We start from the raw sequence: 24,495 nt of genomic DNA, 5'->3' as shown, positions 1-24,495 counted from the left end.
ATTAAAGCAGATTATCCCCTTTAGAGAACTGCATAAGTCAACGTAAAGTGCTTGGCTGGGTATCCAAAGGTAAATGAAACATTTAAAAAGGGGGCAGAAGACACAAGATAGAAGGCAACATAAAAGGTAAGAATCCAAATAATAATAATAATAATAATAATAATAATAATAATACAAGATCCATAATACAAGCAAGACAGAGAACCTAGTTTGAGTCATAAATTAAGAAATAACATGAAGGGACTGAGAACTGAAAGAAAAACGAAATGTGAACTGCCTGTAAAACAGGGAATTATACTGCCATTATTCACAATGTTTGCACTTCTCTCCTCTTTCAGGAAAGTCTATTAAAATAAAAATATTTTTTCCTGGTAGAAAAAGCAGTGGCAGTAAAACAGAGAAGTACAATGAAGTAATTAAAACACATTAAAACGGCTTTGCATTGCATCTATGAGAGTTTCCCTTTTACATTTATCTTGCCTCCTCTGTGACTGCTTTCAGTTCCGTTTGTTTGGAAAAGATACTGCAAGAGTGAAAAGAGGAGCCCTGGTCAGACAGAACCTTTCCATACACCCACATCTGCTCAGGCTGGCTGTAACATGCTTAGAAACACCTCTCTTCCTAATATTGCTCCATAATGGACAAAGTCAGGTCCCTCCATACAGAGACTTAAGAAATCCAGAGCTCCAGCCATGGCAGAAAATGAGCTACTGCTTTTCCTGTGTGCAGCCAGGACCACCAATTTAATAACATGGGCTACCCCACTCTCTCCTAAATACCACCAGGGATTTAAAAGAGTCCAGGTATTTTGATTCCACAACAGTTTGAAAGTATGACCAGGATGGCTACTTGTTCAGGGTATAGGGACACTCAGGGATTGAGGTGAAAAACTGCAGATACTGATGGGAGCAATGGGCTGGGTGAGTAGCTATATTTCAGACAAGGTCATGGCTCCATGGGCAGCAATGCTGCCTCAACACCACAAAGTCTGGCTTTGCCAGTATATTTCAGAAGTTACCCTTCAATATACATCCAGCTCTGGTTGCAGGGTCAACAAAATTGCCAAGTGGAGAAATGGTCATTTTTTTTTCTGTCTCTCATGGTGTACCACAGAGCTACAATTTCTATAGGAACAGAATATATAAAATGGAGCCAAGTCAACACTATTTTTTTTTTCTGTCTTCTCACTTTACCTGGTGTTATAAAATTCAAAATAGCTCCTTAAAAGGGTTTTTGGTTTAGTTCTTTTCCTTGCTTCCAGCAGGCTGCCCATTCCTTTTCTGGGCCTCAGATACTGCTGTTTTTACCCTTCTCTTAGTATTGAAGAAAGCATATTGTGCATTGGGGTACGATATGTTTAAAAAGAAAATGAAAACTGACCTTTTTCAGTGCACAGGATGACAGATTGTTAATAATCCATAACACACAGGCTTTACATCTGCTGTTACTGCTCAGAGGTCAGTTGGCCCTGGTAAAGAAGGAAGGAAATGGAAAGCTTCAGCGAACATGAACAAAAATCTTCTATAAGCCTGTAAAGTCAAAGTGAACTCCAAGTCACTACGCCCCGGAAATGCAAAATTTGGCTGTTTATATTGCTGTTTCAATGAGCAAATTCTTCACTTTGCAGGAAAGTCAGCAGACAGGCGTGTTCCTTACAACACTCGGAGACTAAGGCACATCCATGAAGAGACATCTTCTGTATCAGGAACCAGTCTGTACCCACTGAAACTCTCTCCTCCACAGGTAAATCACAGAATTAAGAATGGCTGAGGTGGGAAGGGCCCTCTGGAGGCCATCTGGCCCAGCCCCTGCTCCAGCAGGGCCACCCAGAGCAGGCTGCCCAGGGCCATGTCCTGGTGGCTTCTGAAGATCTCCAAGGAGGAGACTCCACAACCTCTCTGGGCAACCTGTGCCAGTGCTCTGTCACCCACACAGCACAGAAGGGCTCCTGATGTTCAGAGGAAACCTCCTGTTTTCCAGTTTGTGCTCACTGCCTCTTGTCCCCTGGCACTGGGCACTACTGAAATGAGACTGGATTCAAGAGTTCACCCTCTCGGGCTGTGGGATGAGGCTCTTTCCCATTCATCCAATCCCTCCTAGCTTGCAGCTTCATCTACAAGCTTATTTTGAAAATGGAATATCACTGGCATGGTGAAAATCCCTCTTAAAATGGACTTGTAGATTAATTTGTAGTAATTTGTACAGGTAACTAAATCACCATGTTGGACCATAGTAGTTACAATAGCTACAGAAGCAAAGTCCATGAGGGTCAGTACAGCGTCACTTGTTGCAATAACCTTAACTATCTTATCTAATTAATGTTTAATGTGATTCCGGGAAAAAAAAATAGTCAACAGCATATGAAAAAACATAGAATAGTAGATGGCTATTTATAGAAGAAGAGGTACAACTGATTTCAAAACACTTTAAAAACCTTCTTCTGGATCAAAATGATTATTTGGTTCAACCCGTACCATGACAAAAAAAAAAAAAAAAAGAGGGTTTTGAAGGAAAAAAAAAAAAGATAGTATTCATTCACAAGCCCAAAGCAGCTATAGACTTTGTCCCTTGCCTAGCATGCTGCTCAGCACCACTCACAAGTGCAGGGGGCAGGCCCCACCCTTCCTGCCTCCTATACGTAAGCTGACGTGTTTGAACTCTGTTCACATAAGGAAGTGTACTGGCACATTTTTAATGAAAGTGCAGTGCCATTCTTAGGGAAAGCTTATGTATGTATGTTTTGATGAAAGGCTTAAAATAGTCAATAGAGTAAGTTAAATTCTTTATTTTATTTACTTATTTATTTCCCCTAAAGGGAACTGCTGTGCTTACAAGGCTGGTTCTAACAACAAAAAAAAAAAGAGTAACCACTGGAAGAAAAGGAGAAAGAAGTCAGATCATCAGGCACGCAGTGTTGCTGGTGCAATAGACCTGGAAGGTAATAAACACCCTTTTCTTCTCTGAACTTAGTTTCTCTTCTGTAATGCTTGATTGTCCATAATCCAGCACAAGGCTCTTATTTGTATATAGATTAAACTGCTATATTTATCATGGCTAATTCAGAATGATGTTCTTTCAGGTTTAGCTGTGATGTCAAAAAGTAAGGGAAGGTACTGCCCTAGGACTTTTGGAGCTGCCATACAAGCCTTGCCGCTGTTGCCGGTGTGCTTTTGAAAAGAAAGTTTGACAGACCTAGCCAATGACAGCAAGGTTCTTTTTTTTGCCAACCACACTACATTTAGCTGTGGACAACTGAATTTAAAATTTAGGAGTATCCCAGTGAATTTGTGTAGCTAGGTAGTGCATCATTTCTCTTCTAGAGGCTAAGCGCTGGGCAGCCTTTCATCCCTGAATGAGGGAAATACCTCTGGACAGCCACAGAGCAGCAGATAACTTCTCTTTTGAAAGACATCTATCAGCATAGACCTTTCTATACAGCATGCATTGTGTCTATTGCACAACAGTGCTCATGAAAAATCTGTTGTCACTAGGGACGTTTATTGTGTCATGCTAGTATAACACTATGTTTACTAATTCTGTGGTGTCCTGTTCAGTTAAGATTTAATAAGGAGCAGATAATCCTGCAGCTTGCAAGTCATTGCTTTCCATCCTAGATGTGACTGTGTTGCAGTACCATGAGGAGAGATCCTTTCCTGCGGTCTCGTGTAAAACCAACTTTCCACAGCCTTTGTACAGTTTAAAACAGCACAGCCTCTCCTGGACAGACAATACCAATCTGATAAGGGTTTTGTGAGAATTAGTGAGTCAATACACATGACATACTGTTTCAGTGGAGTGTGCTGCTCACATACGAGTGAACTGCGGAGACCCACGATAGTTCTGCTTTTCTCTGCAAGAACTGCCTGTAATTTCAGGTCATCCACACAGAGAAAGGATCTAGCCTGAACTGCTGTTAGAGGAGTCTTGGCCGTTGCTTCCCCTTGCATGGAAGCCTCCAGTGCCAAGTTCCCCAGTCTGCCCCTCTATATGTGAGAGCAGAGCTGAAGGGAAGGACCCACACCTGGGATGAGTCACTGAGGTAAATGGTGGTGGTTTTTAATGGCAAAGTCTTTCTCCAGCATTGCCTCAGATATAACATGGTTTATTCATAACCAGTGTCCCAGGCAGCAACTGCACTTCTGTCTTTGCTGGCTGGGAGAGAAGCAGCAGATCAGATGTGAACAGCTTAGACTAACAATAATTTGGGGGGATCGGGGGGGACTCTTTCACTTCTCCATTCTGCTTCATCTGTTTAGCCTTTCAGAGCAGGTGCTGCCTCCTCTTCCTGCAGAATCACCTTCAGCTGCCTGTGCTTCTCTGAGGTTTACTGGTGCTGGTGAAAGGACACATGACAGAGAACTGAGTCAAATATCAGGTTCAGCACTGACATTGTTTGACCTTGGCTTGTGTGAGGTCCCTTAGCCTTTTGGAGGAAAATCTCCATGATGCAGTGAGAGGAACCTTCCCACAAAAGAAACAATGGGAGAGCTTGCCTGCAGATGCCATGCTTTGTGGGCATCTGAGAGGGAAGGACAGGACACAGTAGAAGGGTCAGAAGGAGAGCAGGGGCTTGGGAAATATGAGTTGGGCAGCCCCAGGTTTGACCATGGGTGGTCACATGCCAAGAGGACTTGTACAGTTATCCACTGTATTCAGTTTTGGGCCTCTCACTACAAGAGGCCCTGGAGCATGTCCAGAGAAGAGCTACGAAGCTGGTGAAGGGCCTGGAACACAAGTCCTGTGAGGAGAAGCTGAGGGAACTGGGGTTGTTTAGTCTGGAGAAGAGAAGGCTCAGGGGAGACCTTATTGCTCTCTACAGTTACCAGAAAGGAAGGTGTGGGGTGCTGGGGGTCAGCTTCTTCTCACAGGTAACTAGTGATAGGAATAGAGGGAATGGCCTCAAGTTGCACCAGGGGAGGTTCAGGTTGGAAATGAGGAGACATTTCTTCTCAGAAAGAGCAGTCAGACATTGGAACGGGTTGCCCAGGGAGGTGATGGAGTCACCGTCCCTGGGGCTGTTCAAGCAATAGTTGGACGTGGTGCTTAGGGACATGGTTTAGTGGGTGATATTGGTAGTAGGGTGATGGTTGGACCAGATGATCTTGGAGGTCTTTTCCAACCTTAATGATTCTATAATTCTATGATTTGCATCTACACTTGCTGCCTGCTATTAACAATTAACAACAACACAAATAAAGTCAAGAAATAGCATAGCCAAGATCCCACAGTTTTGCACAGTTTTGCCAAATACAGGCCTGTAGCTGGACACCCTCCAAATCAAAAGTTATTTCACCTACTTTTGAACCTTCACGATACACTTCCCCCTCCTTCCCCCCCCCCCACTTTTTTTTCCCCATGTATGCAGACATGAGCCTCAGAGTCTTGTTTTCACATGCCTTCCTAAGAAAGACTGAACAATCACATTGCTAATATGTCTCTTCTTTAGGGTTACTTCTTTGTATCCTGCCAGCTAAGCCTCATATAATGGACTTCTCAAGCTTTTAGATAAATGTCATTGCAGACAGCCCAGGGTGGTGTTATAGTGCTACAAGTTTGGGGGGTATTTGTGTGGCCTCATGGGGTGCACATTTAGCTGTGATGGGTTCTCAGAGAATCCAAAGAGGAAGCCAGGTTTTGTTAGTTGTGCTCCTCACAGAAGTCTGTGTATGTTTTTGCCATTTTTTTTTTATTTTGGCAGATAAATCTTGAACTGGATGGTGGGTTATAGTTTAACATACCCTTATGAGAGTTGGCAGTTCACTTTCAATATGCTGGGAAATCTCATATGGATGTAACATTTAGCAACAGAAAGAAAATGTCTGGAGGAAAATGAAGCAGGAGGGGGTAATACTGCTTCCTCTGAGGCCTGCAAGCTCCAGAAGATAAATAATTTAGACCAGAGTTTTTAAGTAGACAGAATGAGACTATGCTGCTACCCTCTGTCATCTGATCCTCCAAGTTTCTTTTAGTCATCCTAGGAAATAATGTGCAGATTCTGGTTTTAGCAGGACTTCCAAGCACTTGTCAAACCGGATCAATGCTTGCATTATAAAACTTTCTTAATAGAATCTCATTTCTGAGAGAGTTCATGCAAAGTTCATGCTCCTGGTGCAAAAGGCTTGTCTCATCTCTGGCCCATATGAGATAGGATATTAGGAAAATAATGTGGTTATAATGTGAAGAAGTAATTCTAAGGAGAGTCATAAACCTCCAATTAAGATTTCACACTTTAAAATGAATTGAAAAACAGGTTCACTTCTGGCACTCTGCTTTTCAAACACTCACCAGCATTTGGTGTTATCTACTTTTTTTGCTCTCTGTGAATAATGGCATACATGACCAAAACACTGTGACTCCTTGTCCTCTTTTTAGGCTTCCACGGCCTAGCTGGATACACAGGGGTGAAATTTCTTACCAAGGCAGCTGTGCTTAAAAAAGTCGCAGTATGGAAGCTCCCATGTCACATTTTTGCCAAAACAATTCATTTCATTTCTCAGGGATATCCCATCAGAGCAAGGTTTATCTGTACAGCTGCATCTGGTGTGTAAGTGCTTATTTGACATTATGTACCAGGAAGCTGTAATAATACCCCAACTCCTACTATCAGACTGCACTTAGCCTTGTTTAGGACACCAACCTTTGAACTCTTATTTGATTTTTATCTGTACAGCCATCTTCAGTGTTGGTTTGGGTAAAGCAGATCTAAACACATACTGTGTAAGAAATATTCTGGTGTATAGGGCTGTACTGATTATTTTATGCTACCACAAGTTATTCCTTTTGATCTTCAGGAATTAAATTTATATTATTTTATGTAATTAGTTTATAGTTTGTATAGTATTTATATTAGTATTTATTTTTGCTTTTATATTAGTGAAAATGAGTGTATATGAATATTATACAAATTATTTTAGATCCAGTAAAGAGTACCCATGATGGGGAAGGCTATACTGTTTTAAGTAGCTTTGGTGTCTGATCTTAAGGGCTAAGCTAGATCTTTTCAAGGAGAAATTTGAGTTTGAATAAAGTATTCAATAATGAAAAAAAATGAACCTTTAAAATTTTCTCTCTCTTTGTGGATGAACTTCAAAATGAAGCAAATGGCCTGGTTTCTGAGGCAGCCAGGGAAGTGCTTGTTCCAGGGTTCATTGGCCAGCTGAAGAGATCTGCAACAGCCTTGCTTTCAGGTGCCTACACAAGATTTAGGGTGAGATAGAGAGTATATAGGGGAGCCAGATGAAAGAAGAAAGATGTGGCTGGAGAACACTGCCCTGTACTTGTTGCCTGTGTGGCAGAGACGCTGAGAAGTGCAGTGAAGCTTAAAGTGCTGTTTAAGCTACTCTGGTTTGCACTGGAAGATGGGACCAAACAATAAGAGGTCATGGAGAGCTTGCCACCTTCCCTCCCCAGCATCCTGAGGGTAGTATATCCATCCATGCTCCTTTCCTAGGCACAGCAATGAAGAAGCAGCAGCCCTGTGCCTGTCTTCTGTCTTGCATGGTTTCAGTTTTTTTTTTCCTTCTATTTCTAGCTTTCACTTCTTTTTCTCCACGTGTTTTTTTTCTCGTAACAGTCTCTTGCTGATTCTTGCCTATGGGGCTTTCAGTTTCCCTTGCCGGTTCATTAAAGCTCTTTCTGAGCCCTTGAATATCTGGAGGCAGCAACTTGCAAGAGAGAAGGAACTGACACCCTCTCCTTCATCACCGAACTGCCACCAGTGGGTCCAGCAAACAGGAAGGTACTCCTGGCATGACCTTGTGAGCAAGAGGTCTCAGTGCAGGATGGGACCCTACCAGGACAGGGCCACTGCTGAAAGAGCTTCAAAGGCAACATAGTTGCTTGTACTTTGGATATTCTTGGGGTAAATCCTCACCCAGGTACATAGTCAGGGAACAGTGAGATGCTTTGCCACATGAAGTTAAGTATAGATTTTTACACACTGAACAGCTAAACATTACAACACACTGCTAGGGTAAAACTGAGCAAGCTGAGACCCAAGCTTGCGCTAGGAAGAATATTTCAGAGAGGCTATTGCCACATGTTTGAGACAGGGTGTTGGAGGCTTGAGATGGTGGTGAGTCAATGTTTTAACTTGAGCACAACTGGGAGATCACACTTCGGCTCAGTTGTGGACTCAATTAACATAGCAGTTTCCTGAGAGAGAAACAAGCCATCTTTCCTTTTTCTCCCAGCAGATGTGGTGTTTGTTTGGTTGTTTTTTTCTCCATTTCTCTCCATCTCTCGCTGTCACATTATTCCCATTCTTATTTCTTTAGTGTTTTGCTCTAGGCTGTCCTAAAGTGACCGTGGAAGCTAGTGATACTCCTGCACAGTGTCTGGAAAAGTCCATTCTCTTGAGCAAAAAATAGTTTCTAAAATGGAATGCAGACTATGAGCTGCATTAATACATTTAGCAGTTCAAGGTAAGAGGAACCACACTGGATCTATAATGCAACACTCCCAGGTTTCTTCCTCAGCTATTTCTCATTTCCATTTTCCCCTTCCCTTCCCTTCCCTTCCCTTCCCTTCCCTTCCCTTCCCTTCCCTTCCCTTCCCTTCCCTTCCCTTCCCTTCCCTTCCCCCTTCCCCCTTCCCTTCCCTTCCCTTCCCTTCCCTTCCCTTCCCCCTTCCCTTCCCTTCCCTTCCCTTCCCTTCCCTTCCCTTCCCTTCCCTTCCCCCTTCCCTTCCCTTCCCTTCCCTTCCCTTCCCTTCCCTTCCCTTCCCTTCCCTTCCCTTTTCATGGTAAGGACAGGGCTGAACTAAGAGCACATGTAAGTCAGGGGTTTGAAGTTGGTCTAATCTCTGATGCTCCTGTGTTTGGTAAGGAAGAGTTTTATTTTTATCTCCTTTTTTTGTCTCTGCTGTGTACTCCTGTGGGAGTATAATTCATGGGACTAGGATGGTTGACACCAGATGAAGGCTTGGTTCTTCAAATGTGCGTATATAGATTATTTCACCCTCATACTTAGGAAAAAGAAATTTTGAGGGTGATTAGCAAAAAAAAAAAAAAGAAAGGAAATGGATTGTAAACCTAGAACTTGGAGTTTGAGGGAAACATCTAGTAACTTAAGACCTCTGCACTGAAAAGACAGGTGATCTGAAATGAAACAGCAGCCTGGCAAACATACTGCCTCTGTGCCTTTCCTCCCAGCATCTCTGAAGGGACAAAGTCACCACTTACTGTGGCACTGCCATTGTGGTGTCTGGAGATGCCTGCAGAACAAGGCTGCACTAAGAAAATTGCCTCCTACAGAACAGCTGCTCTGTTGTGTGGCACAAAATGCTGAATTAGGAGGTACAGTCCCATGGGCAGAAATTAAAAATACATAGGGAGCCAGGCATCCTGTTCCCAGTGACTTTCCTTTGGACTCAGCTATATGCATATATGTGTGTGCCTGTGTGTGTATATGCTTTTGTTTCACTCCCAAATGTGAGTCTCTCTGTTTAGGATTTGAGCATCCTCTTGGAGGTATATCAGCAAGAGTGTTTTATTCAAAGCAGCAAATAGCTGAATGATATTCCAGACAGGAAGAAATTAACTCAGATTTGTTTCTCTCAGTCCAAGTATGTATGAATTTGGTACTTGTTTAAGAGAAGGCAGCGGGAACAGAAGCCTCCTATTTTGGCTTTTTGGCAACAGAGACCCCAGTGACAGGTTCTGGATAAGACCGTAGTTTTGTTTGACTTTGTCTGCATGGGTCATTTAACAGAGATTTTGCAGAGAGCCTGCTGTCAGTGGTCAGGGATGCCTGCTCAAATGCCTAAAACCTCATCTGGCCTCTGCAGAAGGGACCTTTTCAGGAATCAAAGAAAGCACAGCAGCTGGGTGACTGCATCACAGCTGAGCACTCCCATTTCTTCCTTCTGCTTCTCTGGCTTCAGAGAGGCCAGGTGGCAAAGGAGTCTAGTGCAAAGCAAACATGTAAGAGTGTTTCATGCTGAGCAGGATGGTGGCTTGTTCTGTTACAATGCAAGGGGATACCGGGAGATGGAAAAATGTATGTGCATGCTGTGGGATTGATATGTTTATTTGGATAAGTACAAGTTACAATAGTTGTGTGCCACCATCCTATTCCTTGCACACAGTCAAGCACACAAGATTATTGACTCAGGTCCCCTAAAGTGAAGGAATAGTTGAGAACATTATATGTATCATAGTTTTTCCTAATGTTTGTGCTAGTTTTTTATTTCTTTCCTAGTCCTACCTAGAGTACCCAGGGCCCAAACTTGTTGAAGCTTCCTCTGAAAGCAGAATTTGTGTTTAGTTAGATGCTGGCCCTGTGGCATCATCTGAGCACAGTCTGGGCTTTTCCTGTGCAGTGCTTTGATGAATCATTTTTCTTTCCGTCCTGAGAATCAGATATTATTGTTATGATATTTCCTGTTTTCCTGAACTGCACCCCCATTATTGAATACTCCTTTATATTTTTCATATTTCCTATCTAAGCCACCTGTATGCTTCTCTTTCTCCAGAAAAAAAAATATGCTATTGTTAGGATTGAGTCAGTTTATGTGTTTGCTGAACTGAACTACTTCTTTTCTTTGAAACATGCCTCAAGTGTTTGGGGCAAATGTTTCATGTTGTAAATTACCTTATTCTCTTGCAGTAAGACCAAACAATGAAGTGTAAAAAGCACTTGGGCTGAGCAGTTATTGAAAAAATTCTCTCATGAACCAAATGCAGCTAAGAGCACAGTAGCATATATCTTGTTCCAATTCTTTTATTGCTTTAATTGCCATCTGCGGTGTTGCTCAGTAACCAAATTCTCTTTCTAGAAAACACTGATTATCTGGTTTCCAGGTACTGCAATATTGCCATCACTGAGGTTTATAAGGTGTTCAGTGAAAGGTTCTGTAGAAATGGTCAAGTATTGGTTAGTATTTATGAAAAACAGGCTATTTCCTAAGTTAAAACTAAAAATATGTTCTTGCAGGGACTGAGATGTCTTCGCCAAATGATGTCAGTATGGAAGAAATACCGCTGGAAGACAACGAGCGAGACAGCATAGAATACAAGATCCTGATGGCCTACGCACAGCGGCGGTTGTCTGCTAGCAGATACAAGAAACTTCTGAAAAATGAGACAAATGCACCAAAATCATCATCCTTAATCAGGAGTGAAGTAGAGATTCGCCATCAAAGGGGAAAAGATGGTTCAAGCCAAACATCGGAACTGCAGAGTGGCATGAGGAAACAGCAGAGCAAAAAGAAACCAAAACAAAAACATTTGTCAAGATATTGTCTACCCTTCTTCTGCAGCAGAGCAGAACAGGAAAAGCCCCCAAAAACTTTTGCACCTGAAAGTCACACTTTTGGTACATGCACTGAGAGCCTTTCAGTAAAGACTTATCATCAGACAAGTATGTCTTAGTTCTTTCCATTGCAGTTTGTCCTTAAATCTCACTCTAAATAGCTTAAATGACTCAGGGCCTGTGGAAAGACAGGAAAAGGAAGAAGGCTTTTGTCACTTTTTGCTCATCTTATGCTAGCTCTATTGATTTCCAATTAGGAAGTCGGATTGCTAGATCTTCAGTAGTGCTTGCATACAATATTCATGGTTGTGACTCAGTTTTTTGGTTTTCCATCATATGGTGATAAATATCATACAATCATACAGGTTGCTTTTTATAAGTATTGGCTTTTAATTTTTATACCTGGTTAGAAAGAAAATGTGAAACACTGGCCAAACTGAAAACCTCCACACTAAAATCAAGGAAGAGAAGTTGTCTGAAGGCCTTTTCAAAGGGCTTTATCATGGGACATATATTCCACACAAGAAACCAAAGTGCTAGCCTCTGCTTGAAACTCTGATGCCAAGCAGTTTGAGGCAACCAGCCTCAAGCGGAGAGCAGCCCATGTCTCTGGACTCATAATTCCACTGTGTATCTTAAATGGAAACAGTCTTCCACAGTTATATAAATCTCCTTTACATATTGCTACTCCTGCCACAGGATTCCTCTCAAGTACAGATCCTGACTGAGGAGACAGGCTTAAAAAATAATGTGTGGTCTGAGGCTAGGTTGGGAAGGTAACAGGTCTTCATTTTAAGAAAGCTGTGGAGGAAGTATCAAGTCTAAACCGACCCTCCCATGTGCTGGAAGAAGAGGTGTTAGGTAACAGTAATCCATCCTACATTCGGGGATCCCATCCACCTACACGCCCTACACCCTTGCCTCCAAAGCCAGCCGCACGTAGGGTGCTGCACTGTAGACAAGGATATTTTACATTTTCTGCTCTAGAAAATGACTAATACCTTAACCTCTCATGAAAGACAGAGAGGATGGTGAAGTGTCCCCATTAAGTAGCCATATGGAGTGTATGATAGGTTGTCGTATTGTATTCATATAAATAATAGGGGGTTGTTTGTCTAATTTGTCCCGAGCTGATCCTGTCATCTCCCTGACCTCTTGGTGTCACAGCAGTTGCTCTCTTATTTCACTTCATGTAAAGATATTTCTAAAGATTATCCCCCATCTTTGATTAGATTAACTGTCCTGGACCAGCTCCTGCCCACCAAGCCCATAATTCTCCCTACTGCCAAACCCAGATGCATCTCTCAAAAAAGGGTCCCTGCCTCAGCCTAATTCATTTTTCTAGGGTGAAATGACCATAACTTTCCATGGTCTTGATCCAAGTATCACACTCATTGTGTCCATTTTTATTTCCATTTCATTTTTACATTGTCAAGAAAAGCTCTCAAGAGTTTGTGGGCAACTGCTTAATGGTCCTGCCAATACACGGCCATTGTCCCTGCGGTGGAAGCAAGGCCTCAAGGTAACACCTAACTGTGCTTTGTGTTAACCTCCCTGGAGACAGTGGTTGGCTTCAGATACAGACTTTACCTGCCCTTGAACAGATTGCTGGACTGATTCCTAAAACATTATTTTTTGTAACTTACACTGCTGACAGCTGTGAAGCAAGCTTGGCCAGGCCATTCAGCAGCAAATGACGATGCTCTGGGGGATCACTTGCCTGAAGAGAGAGCGCCTGCTCTATTTAAAAAAAGTTGTCTATTCTTAGGTTTCCAAAGTCATAATCATATGTTGACACAAAGGGTCTGATCCCCTTCCTAGAAGTTTAGCGGCTCTTTGTGTGGACAAAGAGAAGGAAATGTCTGGGTGTTGATTCACCACCCTTGAAATGCAGTTTTTATTGGACACCTTAACCCTTGCTGCCCTCACAAGACAACCTGCCTGTGAATTTTGCACGTGCTATGGGTCAGGCCGCAGCTGAGTTTGTCTCGCTGCCTGCTGATCACACAGGAGCTGCCACTAAGGAGAGATCAAGTTTTGCATCCCAAGCTCCATGAGGCTAGTTGTGAAAAAGAGCACTTTCTAGCTGAAGCAAGCCTTGCAACAGCTCTTTCTGCTCTCCTTACTTTAGCAGGATCCCCTGTAGAGTCCCCTCACCAAGTGATGTCTTCAGCCAGTGAGAGTCCTGAACAAGGTCAATACGCAAGGTGGATAAAGCTAGTTTGGCTGCCAGGTGATGGGTTCTCCCAGTATTCACGTCCAAACACAACAGTGTTGAGGACATGAGAAGCTTCTGTGCTAGAGGTGCTTCGGAAGTGGTCTGCTTCTCCTTAGCTCAGGATTAACCTGTGGGAACAAGGAAAGAGCATTCAAATACAGTACCTTTCCTGAATCCAGGGCTATAGATGAACTAATTATGGGCAATACCACACTCATATCAAGGTCTAAGATTCACAATCCTGTAGAGCAGTACTCTCTTGTTTCTTGCTATAGGATGTTTATCTGAGTTGCAAGGATGTATTCTATAGGGCAATGCTTACACTTGATTCTGTATGGCCTATGTATAGTTAGCTGCTGCTCAAATACTAGAGAGGGGTTGTAATGCATTACTTACCTCTCTAAATTATTACCAGCTGAACTCATTCAACAACAAAGTCCCAGCTTGGGGAAATATATCTCTTGGTATCCTCTGGGTACTTCCACCTCAGGAAGCATGTAAACAAGTAAATCTCTGAATTATTTCCTGGAAAGATTAATTGCCATCTTTATTTCTCACCCTCCTTCCCAATCAGGTGAAAAAGCAGATGTCAACAACATTGCGGACCACCCTCCTCCCCAATCAGGTCAAAAAGCAGATGTCGACCACATCGCAGACAAACTTGCCAAGCTTGTTACTTCCAGACCTCAGTCATCTCCTTCAGATGTGATGTTCAAGACGCTGGTGCATTCCCAGTCTCTGGAAGAAGATGGCAAAGATACTGGTGAGGGAAATGAGAGTGAAGCAAATGGTAAGGATGAAGAATTTCCTTCTCGTAGGCAGGTCATTAGGTTGGTATTGCACACCAGGGTGTTTTTTCCAGGTATGGTGAAGCACTCAGGAGTTCTCTGGTAAGATGCTGTGAAGGGGGAAGTTTGTTCTGCTTGGTCCTGCTCTGTTCACCACAGTTCAGGTATTCCTGTTGCTGCCTGCTACTGCAGTTAAAGGGAACATCATTAAAAATCCAGGAAAGTGTGACATAAGAAAAGGAGAACGGCAGCAAAGTGACAGAAGGTGACAGACCAGTGACAGGAGTTAGGGACAGAATAATACACTGGGACTCTAAGGCCAAAGTCCTGTCATAGGGGCAATGATATCTCGGTCAGTCCCTCTTCAGAGAGGGGACAACATTGATCAGCAACCTGTTAAAAGTGTGAACTGATGGTCTTCTGTGGTGTCTGCAGAGGTTTGGTTTTAATGCAAGCTTCCTGGGGATTTCTGGTTGCAAGAAGTAGCCAGCCATGCTTACATTTTCTTTAATCCAGCAAACCCGGAGTTTGTTCTGATGAGTTGCGGAAGGTGTAATTGGTAACAATGAGGGGATTTTTTTCACCTCTAATTTTAAGTCCATTTTCTTGGGCTTCTGCTAGCTTCCCCTTTGTTCTGTCTTGTTACCAGCCATACCTCAAAGCATGTAGAGCTGGCACTGGGATGCTAAAGCCATGCTCCTTCCCAAACTCTTAACTGGAGCAAAATACCATGCAGATGGAAAAAGACCATTGCTTGCTCCACACAGACTAGAACAGTGAGCTTCTGCATAAAGCCTGGATACACAACTCTTTGTGAATTTGCCACAAAATAGCAGCCCTTTTCATGAGTAATTGACAGAAGGACTTTCACGATGATTTGCTATCTGGATCCTACTGGAAAGCAGTGATATTTATGCCAACTCTTCTCTTTCACAGATGAAGAAAAGACAATACAAAAAATAGTTGCACTGTTAAGAAAATCAGGGGATCAACTAGAAGAAAAGGTAAGTACTTCTGTTTTCAGGAGCTACACAGGCTAGAGTGGGAGACAGAGATTACACTTCTGTTGGGAGTGAATGTTTTGTAACCTAGCTCTCTGTCTCTATCCTGACCTTCTCTTTCCACATTTAGGGCTTTCTGAAACCTTAACCATTCATTCTGAAACCTTTCTTAAGACCAGAAGACTAGCAAAGATCTCAATTGGGGTGTAGGAGGAAGACAACAAAAAGGTGGTATATTTCAAAGAGACACTTGCCTCATTCACATCGAGTTTCATAGGACACTGAGCACCTGACTAACCCCATGAAACTCCTGTGCTTGTGTTAAATTTGGCATATGAGTTTTTCTCAGTGAAGGAAGGGAAACTCTACAGTTTTAAGAATTGCTGTATAGAAAGAGAAACAATTCTGAGTGCATTTTGAGAACCATGCACAAAAGATATACAAAAAGCTCTGCACAAGTCCACTATTAGGAATGGTTGTTTTCTCCATTAAAAATACAGGTACACGTTCTCTAAATGCCCTTCATTAGCTGCCCCTTCTGATCTGTATCAGTATCATCCCACGTTGAGGACATGTTCTGCTCTGGCAGCAGAGAGGTACTTAGATAAGGTAAGAAGTGTCACAAAGATTGAGCAAATGGAGGTTAGGACAGCAGGTGCTGCCAGCACTTCTCATAACCTTTAGTGTCGTCTTCCCACTGCTCCTGCCTCCTCACGTGCAAGTCTCCGTATCAGTGTCACACTTCTTTTGCTTTTTTCTCTCTCTGCTTCTCTCATTCAAATGCAAATAAATAAATAAAAAAAAATAAAAATAAAAACCTGAAGAATCATAGTGACACCTCCAGAGTCTGAAGGAACAGCTGTGCAGTGAGGTGTGGGGTTGTGTGTCATCTCTTCCATTCAACACCACAATTAGACTGTATTGCATATATTATCTAGAGATGTTCTCCTTTCCCAGTGGGATAAGGAAACAAATTACAACAGAAGTGGCTCAGTTTAATTGATCCTTATTCTTATTTTCAGTTCAAAAAGGATAGAACTTTCTACCAGCAATTTAAAGACATGCTGTCCTACACCTTCTTTGAGAGGGTCACTGATACATTCCTGGAGGATGTCTCAGCAGTTTCAACAAATGAGACAGAAAGCCAACTACAATGCGCCAAAGTTGCCTTCACACTGGAAATTGCCACCAGACTTACTGCTGTGGACAACCATCCTATGAACCTGGTCATGGGCTTTGGATCAAAGTACCTCAAAGAACATTTCAGTCCATGGATTCGTGACCGGGGAGGCTGGGTATGAGTTTTGCCTCCCTTGACTTGAGCATAGTATAGAAGTACCATACTTTCATAGAACTGGCATGGGCCAGCTGCAAAACAAGGTAAAAAGGTATTCTTTAACACAGTATGTATTTAAGCTGTGGACTTCCTTCCCGCAAGACATCTTCTATGCTGCAAGCTTTTATTTACATAGGTTCAAAATCAATAGGAGACATTAATGGAAGGCTGTTGAATATAAAGCACTATATGGTGTTAAGCTGAGGCAGGGGAAGTTTAGGCCGGACATCAGGAAGAGGTTCTTCACTGAGAGGGTGGTTGCACACTGGAACAGGCTCCCCAGTGAAGTAGTTGCTGCACCAAGCCTGTCTGAATTTAAGAAGAGATTGGACTGTGCACTTAGTCACATGGTCTAAACTTTTGGGTAGACCTATGCGGTGCCAGGAGTTGGACTTGATGATCCTTATGGGTCCCTGCCAACTCGGGATATTCTATGATTCTATGATTCCTGGTGCAGGCTGGCTGACTTCAGCAAATAGCTGAAGGCTGGGAGAAACACCAGGAAACTTCACTACATGCTTGCCCTAATCTTAAACTTCTCCCCTAAAAGTCTGCTGTTGGCAAGTTCTGGGGACAATGCAGCAGTTCAGCACTTCATACAGTCTGCCCTTATGGTATTGCATATGTCCACCTCCCTGTACACAAAGGCACCCATTTATCTTCATATCCCGCTTTCAAAGTCAGCTGTGGGAGGTGCCCTTTGGCCAGCAGTGGTGCAGAGCTGCTGTCCTTTGTAGCTCATTTGCCTGGCTGTGTTGTGAGGCACTTGCAACAGAGATCTTAGTCCTTTTGTGCTTCATGAAGTGCTGTAAAGTGTATGTCCATGGGAACAGATGGCGTGTGAGGTCAGGAAATCCTACTGGCAAACCTACTGACTGACCCCAGCAGATTTGAATTTAGGATGAGGGTCATCATTGCTTTTCTAATTTTAAGTTTTCTTTCTCTGTTACAGGAGAAGGCTTTGACTTCGCTGGATCAGGAAGAAGTAGAATAAATGTGAGTGAATGCGTTCTTCAGGGTGCATGAACCTTCAGTTAAGGAACATGCAGGATCTTACCACAATCCAATTCTCATGGCTATGTATTTTTATTTTTCACATAGAACGTTGGACTCTTGCATGGCTAAGTCTGATGGGTACAATAGCACTTCCTCAAAGTTGGTATTGATGTAGAAGTGCTTTTTAAAGGATATGAAGGCACTTCCAACTCCTCTGCAGCATTCAGTCCCATGGACAGTGATTACAGGTACCTTTCTGAGTAGAGGTGCTTGCCACTGCTCCTGCAGATGGATGTTGAAATGCAAACAGGAGGAAAATATCAGTGTGCAGTAAAGAATCACTGGACTGTGATCCAGTCCACTTCCACTTCCACTGAGCTGATAGAAGGGGATGGGGAGCAGAATGTGGCCCTCATAATCCACGAGGAAATGGTTGGTGATCTGCTACAGCACTTAGATGTATGCAAGTCGATAGGGCCAGATGGGATCCACCCAAGGGTACTGAGAGAACTGGCGAAAGAGCTGGCCAAGCCACTTTCCATCATTTCACAGAATCACAGAATCACAGAACTGTAGGGGTTGGAAGGGACCTCAAGAGATCATCGGGTCCAACCCCCATGCCAAAGCAGGTTCCCTAGAGCAGGCTACCCAGGTAGGAGTCCAGACAGGCCTTGAATATCTCCAGAGAAGGAGACTCCACAACCTCCCTGGGCAGCCTGTTCCAGTGCTCCGTCACCCTTACCGTGAAGAAGTTCTTTTGCATGTTGGTGCAGAACTTCCTGTGCTCCATTTTGCGGCCATTGCCCCTTGTCCTGTCCCCACAAACCACTGAAAAGAGGTTGGCCAAATCTCCCACATTGAAGATATTTGTAAATATTAATAAGATCCCCTCTCAGTCTTCTCAAGGCTGAACAGACCCAGGTCTCTCAGCCTTTCCCCATAGGGAAGATGCTCCAGGCCCTGTATTATCTTTGTTGCCCTCCGCTGGGCTCTTTCCAGGAGATCCCTGTCTTTTTTGTACCAGGGAGCCCAGAACTGGACACAGTACTCCAGGTGAGGCCTGACCAGGGCAGAGTAGAGGGGGAGGATCACCTCTCTTGACCTGCTGGCCATGCTCCTTTTTATGCATGCCAGGATCCTGTTGGCCTTCTTGGCCACCAAGACACACTGCCGGCTCATGGCCAACCTGTTGTCCACCAGGACCCCCAGGTCCTTCTCCGCAGAGCTCCTCTCCAGCAGGTCATCCCCCGGCCTGTACTGATACATGCGGTTGTTCCTTCCCAGGTGCAGGACTCTACACTTGCTCTTGTTAAACCTCATTTGGTTACTTCCTGCCCAGCTCTCCAGCTGGTCCAGGTCTCGCTGAATGGCAGCACAGCCTTCTGGCATGTCGGCCACTCCTCCCAGCTTTGTGTCATCGGCGTACTTGCTGAGGGTGGACACTATTCCCTCATCAAGGTCATCAATGAAGATGTTGAACAAGACCGGACCCAGCACCGACCCCTGGGGAACACTGCTAGTCACAGGTCTCCAGCCAGACTCTGTGCTGCCGATCACCACCCTCTCAGCTCAGCCAGTCAGCCAGTTCTTAACCCACTTTACTGTCCACTCATCTATCCCACACTTTCTCAGCTTGCTAGCAGGATGTCATGGGAGACAGTATCAAAAGCCTTGCTAAAGTCAAGGTAGATGACATCCACTGCTCTCCCCCCATCTACCCACCTGGTGATGCCATCATAGAAGGCAATGAGGTTGGTCGAGCACAACTTCCCCTTGGTGAATCCATGCTGACTACTCCTCATAACCTTCTTCTCTTCCAGTTGCTTGGAGACAGCATCCAGAACAAGCTGTTCCAACACCTTTCCAGGGACAGAGGTGAGACTGACTGGCCTGTAGTTTCCCGGATCCTCCTTCTTGCCCTTCTTGAAGACTGGAATGACACTGGCTATCCTCCAGTCTTCAGGCACCTCTCCTGTTCTCCAGAACCTTTCAAAGATGATAGAGAGCGGTTTGATGATAACCTCTGCTAGCTCCCTCAGCACATGTGGATGCATCCCATCAGGACCCATGGATTTGTGTGTATTGAGCCCACTCAGACACTCCCGAACCACTCCCTCATCAACCAGGGGGGAGATCTCCACTTCCCAGACTCTTTCTCCTCCTTCCAGGGTCCAGGAGTCCCGGGGGGGTGGGGGGGAGTCTTTGAACCAAAGACTGAAGCAAAGAAGGCATTCAGTATCTCCACCTTCTCAGCATCCCCCGTTACCAGGACACCCCCCTCATTCAGCAGGGGACCCACATTATCTCCAGTCTTTCTTTTACTGTTTACTTAAAACAAACAAACAAACAAACAAAAAACAACAAAAAAAACTTCTTATTATCCTTTATCCCTTTTGAAAGCTTCACCTCCAGGTGGGCTTTAGCCTTCCTCGTCACATCCCTGCAGGCCTGACAACACTCCTATACTCATCCCAAGAGGACAGGCCCTTTTTCCACATTTCATAGACCTTCCTCTTCCTTTTGATCTTGTTGCTCATCCACACAGGTCTCCTGCCCCCCTTCCCCGATTTCCTACTCTTAGGGATGCACCAATCCCGAGCTTGGAAGAAGTGCTGTTTAAATGTTGCCCAGCTCTCACAAGCACCCTTGACTTCTAGCAGTCTAGCCCATGAGATACCCCCAAGAAGGTCCCAGAAGGGGTCGAAGTTGGCTCTCCGAAAATCCAGGGTAGCAGTCCTACTTTTTGCCTTACTTCTTTCACCAAGTTCCGTCTTGAACTCCACCATCTCATGGTTGCTGCATCCCATGCTGCCCCCAACCTTCACATCCCTAACAAGCCCATCCCTGTTGGTAAGGACAAGGTCCAGAAGCACCCCTCGCCTCGTCAGTTCCTCCACCACCTGCATCAGAAAATTATCTTCAGTGCATTGAAGGAACCGTTTGGACTGCGTGTGCCTGGCTGAGTTACTTTCCCAATAGATGTCTGGATAATTGAAGTCCCCAATGAGAACCAGCACCCGGGATCATGAGGCTACATCCAGCTGCTTGTAGAAGGCCTCATCGACCTTCTCCTCCTGATCTGGTGACCTGTAGTACACCCCCACAACAGTGTCCCCCATACCAGCCCACCCCTTAATTCTCACCCACAAGCTCTCCACTGGTCCTTCACCCTCCCCCAGGTGGAGCTGGGTACACTCTAATTACTCTCCTCATAAAGGGCAACTCCTCCCCCGCACCTTCCCATCCTGTCTTTCCTAAAGAGGACATAGCCCTCCATGACAGCGTTCCAGTCATGCGAGCTGTCCCACCACATCTCCATGATTACAATGAGATCGTGGCCCCGCGACCGTACAAAGATCTCTAGCTCATCCTGTTTATTTCCCATGCTTTGCGCAATGGTATACAGGCACTTTAAGGAAGCAGCAGGCGCAGTTAACCCTAGAGGGACGCAAGAAGAACATTCCAGACGAGGTATCAGGATCATTACCTTCTCTGAGGAGCCCTTGGACGATCCTATGGGACAACTCAGAGGTTTTTCCCTACTATCTTCATCAGTGTCAGCAGTGACAACTTCCCCCAGCCCTTCTCTGTCACTTCTAACTCCCCTCCCTTCCCCCAGCAAACCTAGTTTAAAGCCCTGGTAATAAGTCCAGAGAGCTTGCTCTCCAATATGCTTGTGCCCCACTTGCTGAGCTGGCATCCTTCAGCAGCCCACATACCTAGCTTCTCAAAGGCCTGCCCCAGATCGAAATTGAAAACAAATTATCTGATTAGAGGTTTTAAAGCTCTAGGTGTGACAGAGGAAGAAATAACAGTGTATCATTTACAATAAAGATGTGTTACAGTGAAACTCTTCATAATGTGGAGGCTTGATTTGAGGCCCATTAAGTGAGGACTTTTCGATTTCCATCCCCTGCAGATCCCCAGTGGATGGAGAGGGAACTAGGAACATCTGCTGAAGCTGTAAAATCATAGCATTGCTCCTGTGATTTTCTGGTACAAACAGTTATTGTTTCCTGAAAGGGCTCCCTGCCTCAGTAAGACACCATTCTAGTACAGGTACTCATTCTGTGTGTACAAGCATGTTAACTGTTAATTGTATGAAGAACTTACTAACAAATCATAACTTTGAATGAAAGTCATAAACAGCAGTTTAATTGGAGGTGCAAAATATGCAGTGCCATAAGAGATCAAGTATTTTTCTAATAAACCTTAAAATTTCAACTGATGTATAGCAAACTCTGTTGCTGTTTGGACACGTATGTGCGAAACAAGACAGGGAAGACGGGAGTGAGGGAGCTTTGTTTCTTTTCTTCAAAGGACTGAGGAAATACTTCATATATCTCTAGACTATAAATCTAAGACTCCCTTAGTTTTTAAGGATATCCCCTCTTTCTAATCACTTCAAACGTCCCCAAAAGGAGGGTGATTTGGGGATAGAGGCAAGCACTCACTCAGAAGTTCAAAATGTTCCTTCCTTCCCTTTCTCTGACACCTTTTTTCCATGAAAAATTGTGGGCATTGTACCTTCCTCACACCGGAAGCCGCTGCTTTATTATAAATTTGTTTGGTTTCTAAAGCAGGCTTATGAGCTAGATGTTGGCTCTGAAGCACTGGATGTGATTCCACTTTAATTACACCAAGACTCGACTGTCTGCTGGCATATACTAGTTTGCCATTAGTTGGGCGCTAGCTCATTTTTTATTTTTATTTTTTGGCTTGAATAAGACTGCTATTTAGGAAGGTGCAAATTTTGCATTTGTGAGTCTGGTTTTTAAGCTGAAGGTTTAGCAGCTTTAAAACCATACTTGCCTCTCATTCTCAGTTTGGTACCTCAGGGCCAGTTTCATGCCAAGAACGGAGCCGACAGCAAGACAGACTGTCTTGAATGGAAATGTGAAAACTAGCCATCTAAGAAGAGATATTCAGCTGTTTTTTATTTTACTCTGGGTTGTTAAGAGGGACTTCTTTTTCTTTTCTTTTTTTTTTTTTTTTTTTTCAGTAGCAATAGGGGCCAGCATAGGCAATCAGCCAAGTGAGCTGTTTCTTATTTAGATGTTCTTACATTTGTCATCCACATCAGCTAGATTTTAAGAGCAACCTACTCCTTTTATGGCAGGGATCTGTGGTAACCTTCTTGCTGGAATAATGGCTTTGGTTTGTTGTGAGAGTAGTCAGCAAGGCTGAGCACCAAGTTGTTGCCCCTGCTGCTGGCTGGCATTAATTAGCAAAATTCTACTATTGGCTCAACTAGTCTTTGCCTCATTGTCTTTTTTTTAGTCTCTGATGACTAAGCTAGTGGTGTACAAATGCACGTGTTTTGGGTGTGTGTGGAAGTGGAGGGGATGTTGTAAAGGACACTGGCTGTGCATGCATTCATTTTACTTTAATGTCTCACAAGAAATACCTCTCCCTCTATCATAGGATCCTCTTGTGCCAACTTGGGGTGTTATGGTAAAGATAAAGAGGTTTACTGTTAAAAAAAAACCTGTCACTTGGGACTTCTATTACTGTGTGTCTAACCAAGTTAGCATCAAGCTATTTGTTACACCAGGTAGCCTAATTTTAAAATGATCTGATTTCATTGTGCATTAACATTGCATAGAGAGAGTTTAGCCCTCTGCAGGTCATGCCAGGATTTATTTTATCCTGCAGCTGTCTTCTGGGTTGTGTAAAACTCAATCTATTGGGACAGTCTGTGTTAGCACCCAGGACCTGCTGTCCCAACCTAATGTCGACCTCCATGAGCCAAGGCTCCAGCAGCATACAGGACCTGTCCTGGCTCCCATTCCATGGAGCAGCTAAAGCATCAGATAAGAAGATCCCACTACCCATGTGCACATATGTTTTACAAATGAGCTATACCCTGGCTCGTGGCTGCAGTGCCCCTTGCTCCAGTGAGTAGGCAGTAAGAGGAAGAAATAGCAGAAGACAGCCTGGAGCCTTTGCCCCAAACCAACCATCTTACATCTCCATTACTTACCTTTTTTTTCTGGCTGTCAGAGGATAGGATTTCTTTCAGCTCTCAGGAATTGCTGGCACAGCTGTGTGTGCTAAGTATTTCTCCCAAATCAGCTGGTGAGTCTTGTGTCTTCTCACTACTGCACATGGTCTCCATCACTTTAGAACCGAGTCTCCTTTCTCTCCTTCTCACAGGTAAGAGTGTGCTACCAACACATACATTTCAGTAGACAGCAGGTTGACAGAAAGTGAATTGCAGAAAAGCAATGAGGAGAATAACTCAAACAGATACCATTGTCTGAAAACTGGATTTACAGTCTATGACTTGTCTGCTGCAAAGGCTCACAATCTGGAACAAGTTCAGGGTGAAAAGTTCACAGCTGGGGCGTTGCAGTGTGAGTGAAGGGTGAGAAGCAAGCAGAAAGCATTAAAGCCTTGCTTGTGTGTTATCCGTGATGCTCTTGCCAGGGATGGTGTAAACTCTGGAAGGGAGACAGAAACTCTCGTGATGTTGCATGATACCTAGCACAGCAGGTTGTGGGGTGGGGTCGGGAGATGTTCTTGGATTGGAGCTACTGCAGTCCATCCGAATCAACCAACAGAGAATTTTTCTCCCTTGTCCATGACTTGCTCCACTGCGTATCTGCTGCAGCTGGAGCAGAGCTTTTTGCTGTGCAGTTGCAGGAACAATGTGTTTTCCTGCCTGGGGCAGTAGAAATGATGGGTTGCAAAAAGACTTCTTGCATCTTTGCTGACTGTATTCTCTATGCTGACTTTCAGGATAGTCTTTCCCTCATCTTTCTATCCCAGGGTCGCTTTTGGCAGATACACGCCCAACCTGGCTTTTATCTCTGCTCTAGGGAAAAGCTCAGATGTTTTCCAGGCAAAGCCAGCATGCTAATGAAAAACTAACTGAGTTCATAGCTAAAAGATGCTGGAGAGA

At 44.0% G+C, this 24,495-nt stretch overlaps 1 protein-coding gene across 4 annotated transcripts; it reads left to right on the top strand.

Moving 5' to 3' along the window:
• Positions 1-23,579, top strand: BCL2L14 (BCL2 like 14). Of its 4 annotated transcripts, XM_066999851.1 has the most exons (9): positions 1-126; positions 1,628-1,743; positions 2,816-2,938; positions 10,935-11,360; positions 14,045-14,260; positions 15,195-15,262; positions 16,282-16,554; positions 17,548-17,591; positions 19,412-19,547. In XM_066999851.1, the coding sequence occupies exons 4-8, from the start codon at positions 10,943-10,945 to the stop codon at positions 17,587-17,589; spliced, it is 1,017 nt and encodes a 338-aa protein (XP_066855952.1). In that variant the 5' UTR covers positions 1-126; positions 1,628-1,743; positions 2,816-2,938; positions 10,935-10,942; the 3' UTR covers positions 17,590-17,591; positions 19,412-19,547. The 4 variants fall into 4 exon arrangements, with proteins under 4 accessions (XP_066855952.1, XP_066855963.1, XP_047909611.2 ...); XM_066999853.1 differs by lacking the exons at positions 1-126; positions 1,628-1,743 and adding an exon at positions 2,333-2,729; XM_066999862.1 differs by lacking the exons at positions 1-126; positions 1,628-1,743 and having other exon boundaries at positions 2,325-2,938; positions 14,045-14,233.
• Positions 23,580-24,495: the final 916 nt, after the last annotated feature.

The sequence above is a fragment of the Anser cygnoides genome, chromosome 1 (genome assembly GCF_040182565.1).
Source record: "Anser cygnoides isolate HZ-2024a breed goose chromosome 1, Taihu_goose_T2T_genome, whole genome shotgun sequence".
NCBI classification, from domain to species: domain Eukaryota; kingdom Metazoa; phylum Chordata; class Aves; order Anseriformes; family Anatidae; genus Anser; species Anser cygnoides.
The sequence above is the reverse complement of the archived record's forward strand: the minus strand, read 5'-3'. Positions and strand labels throughout refer to the sequence as shown.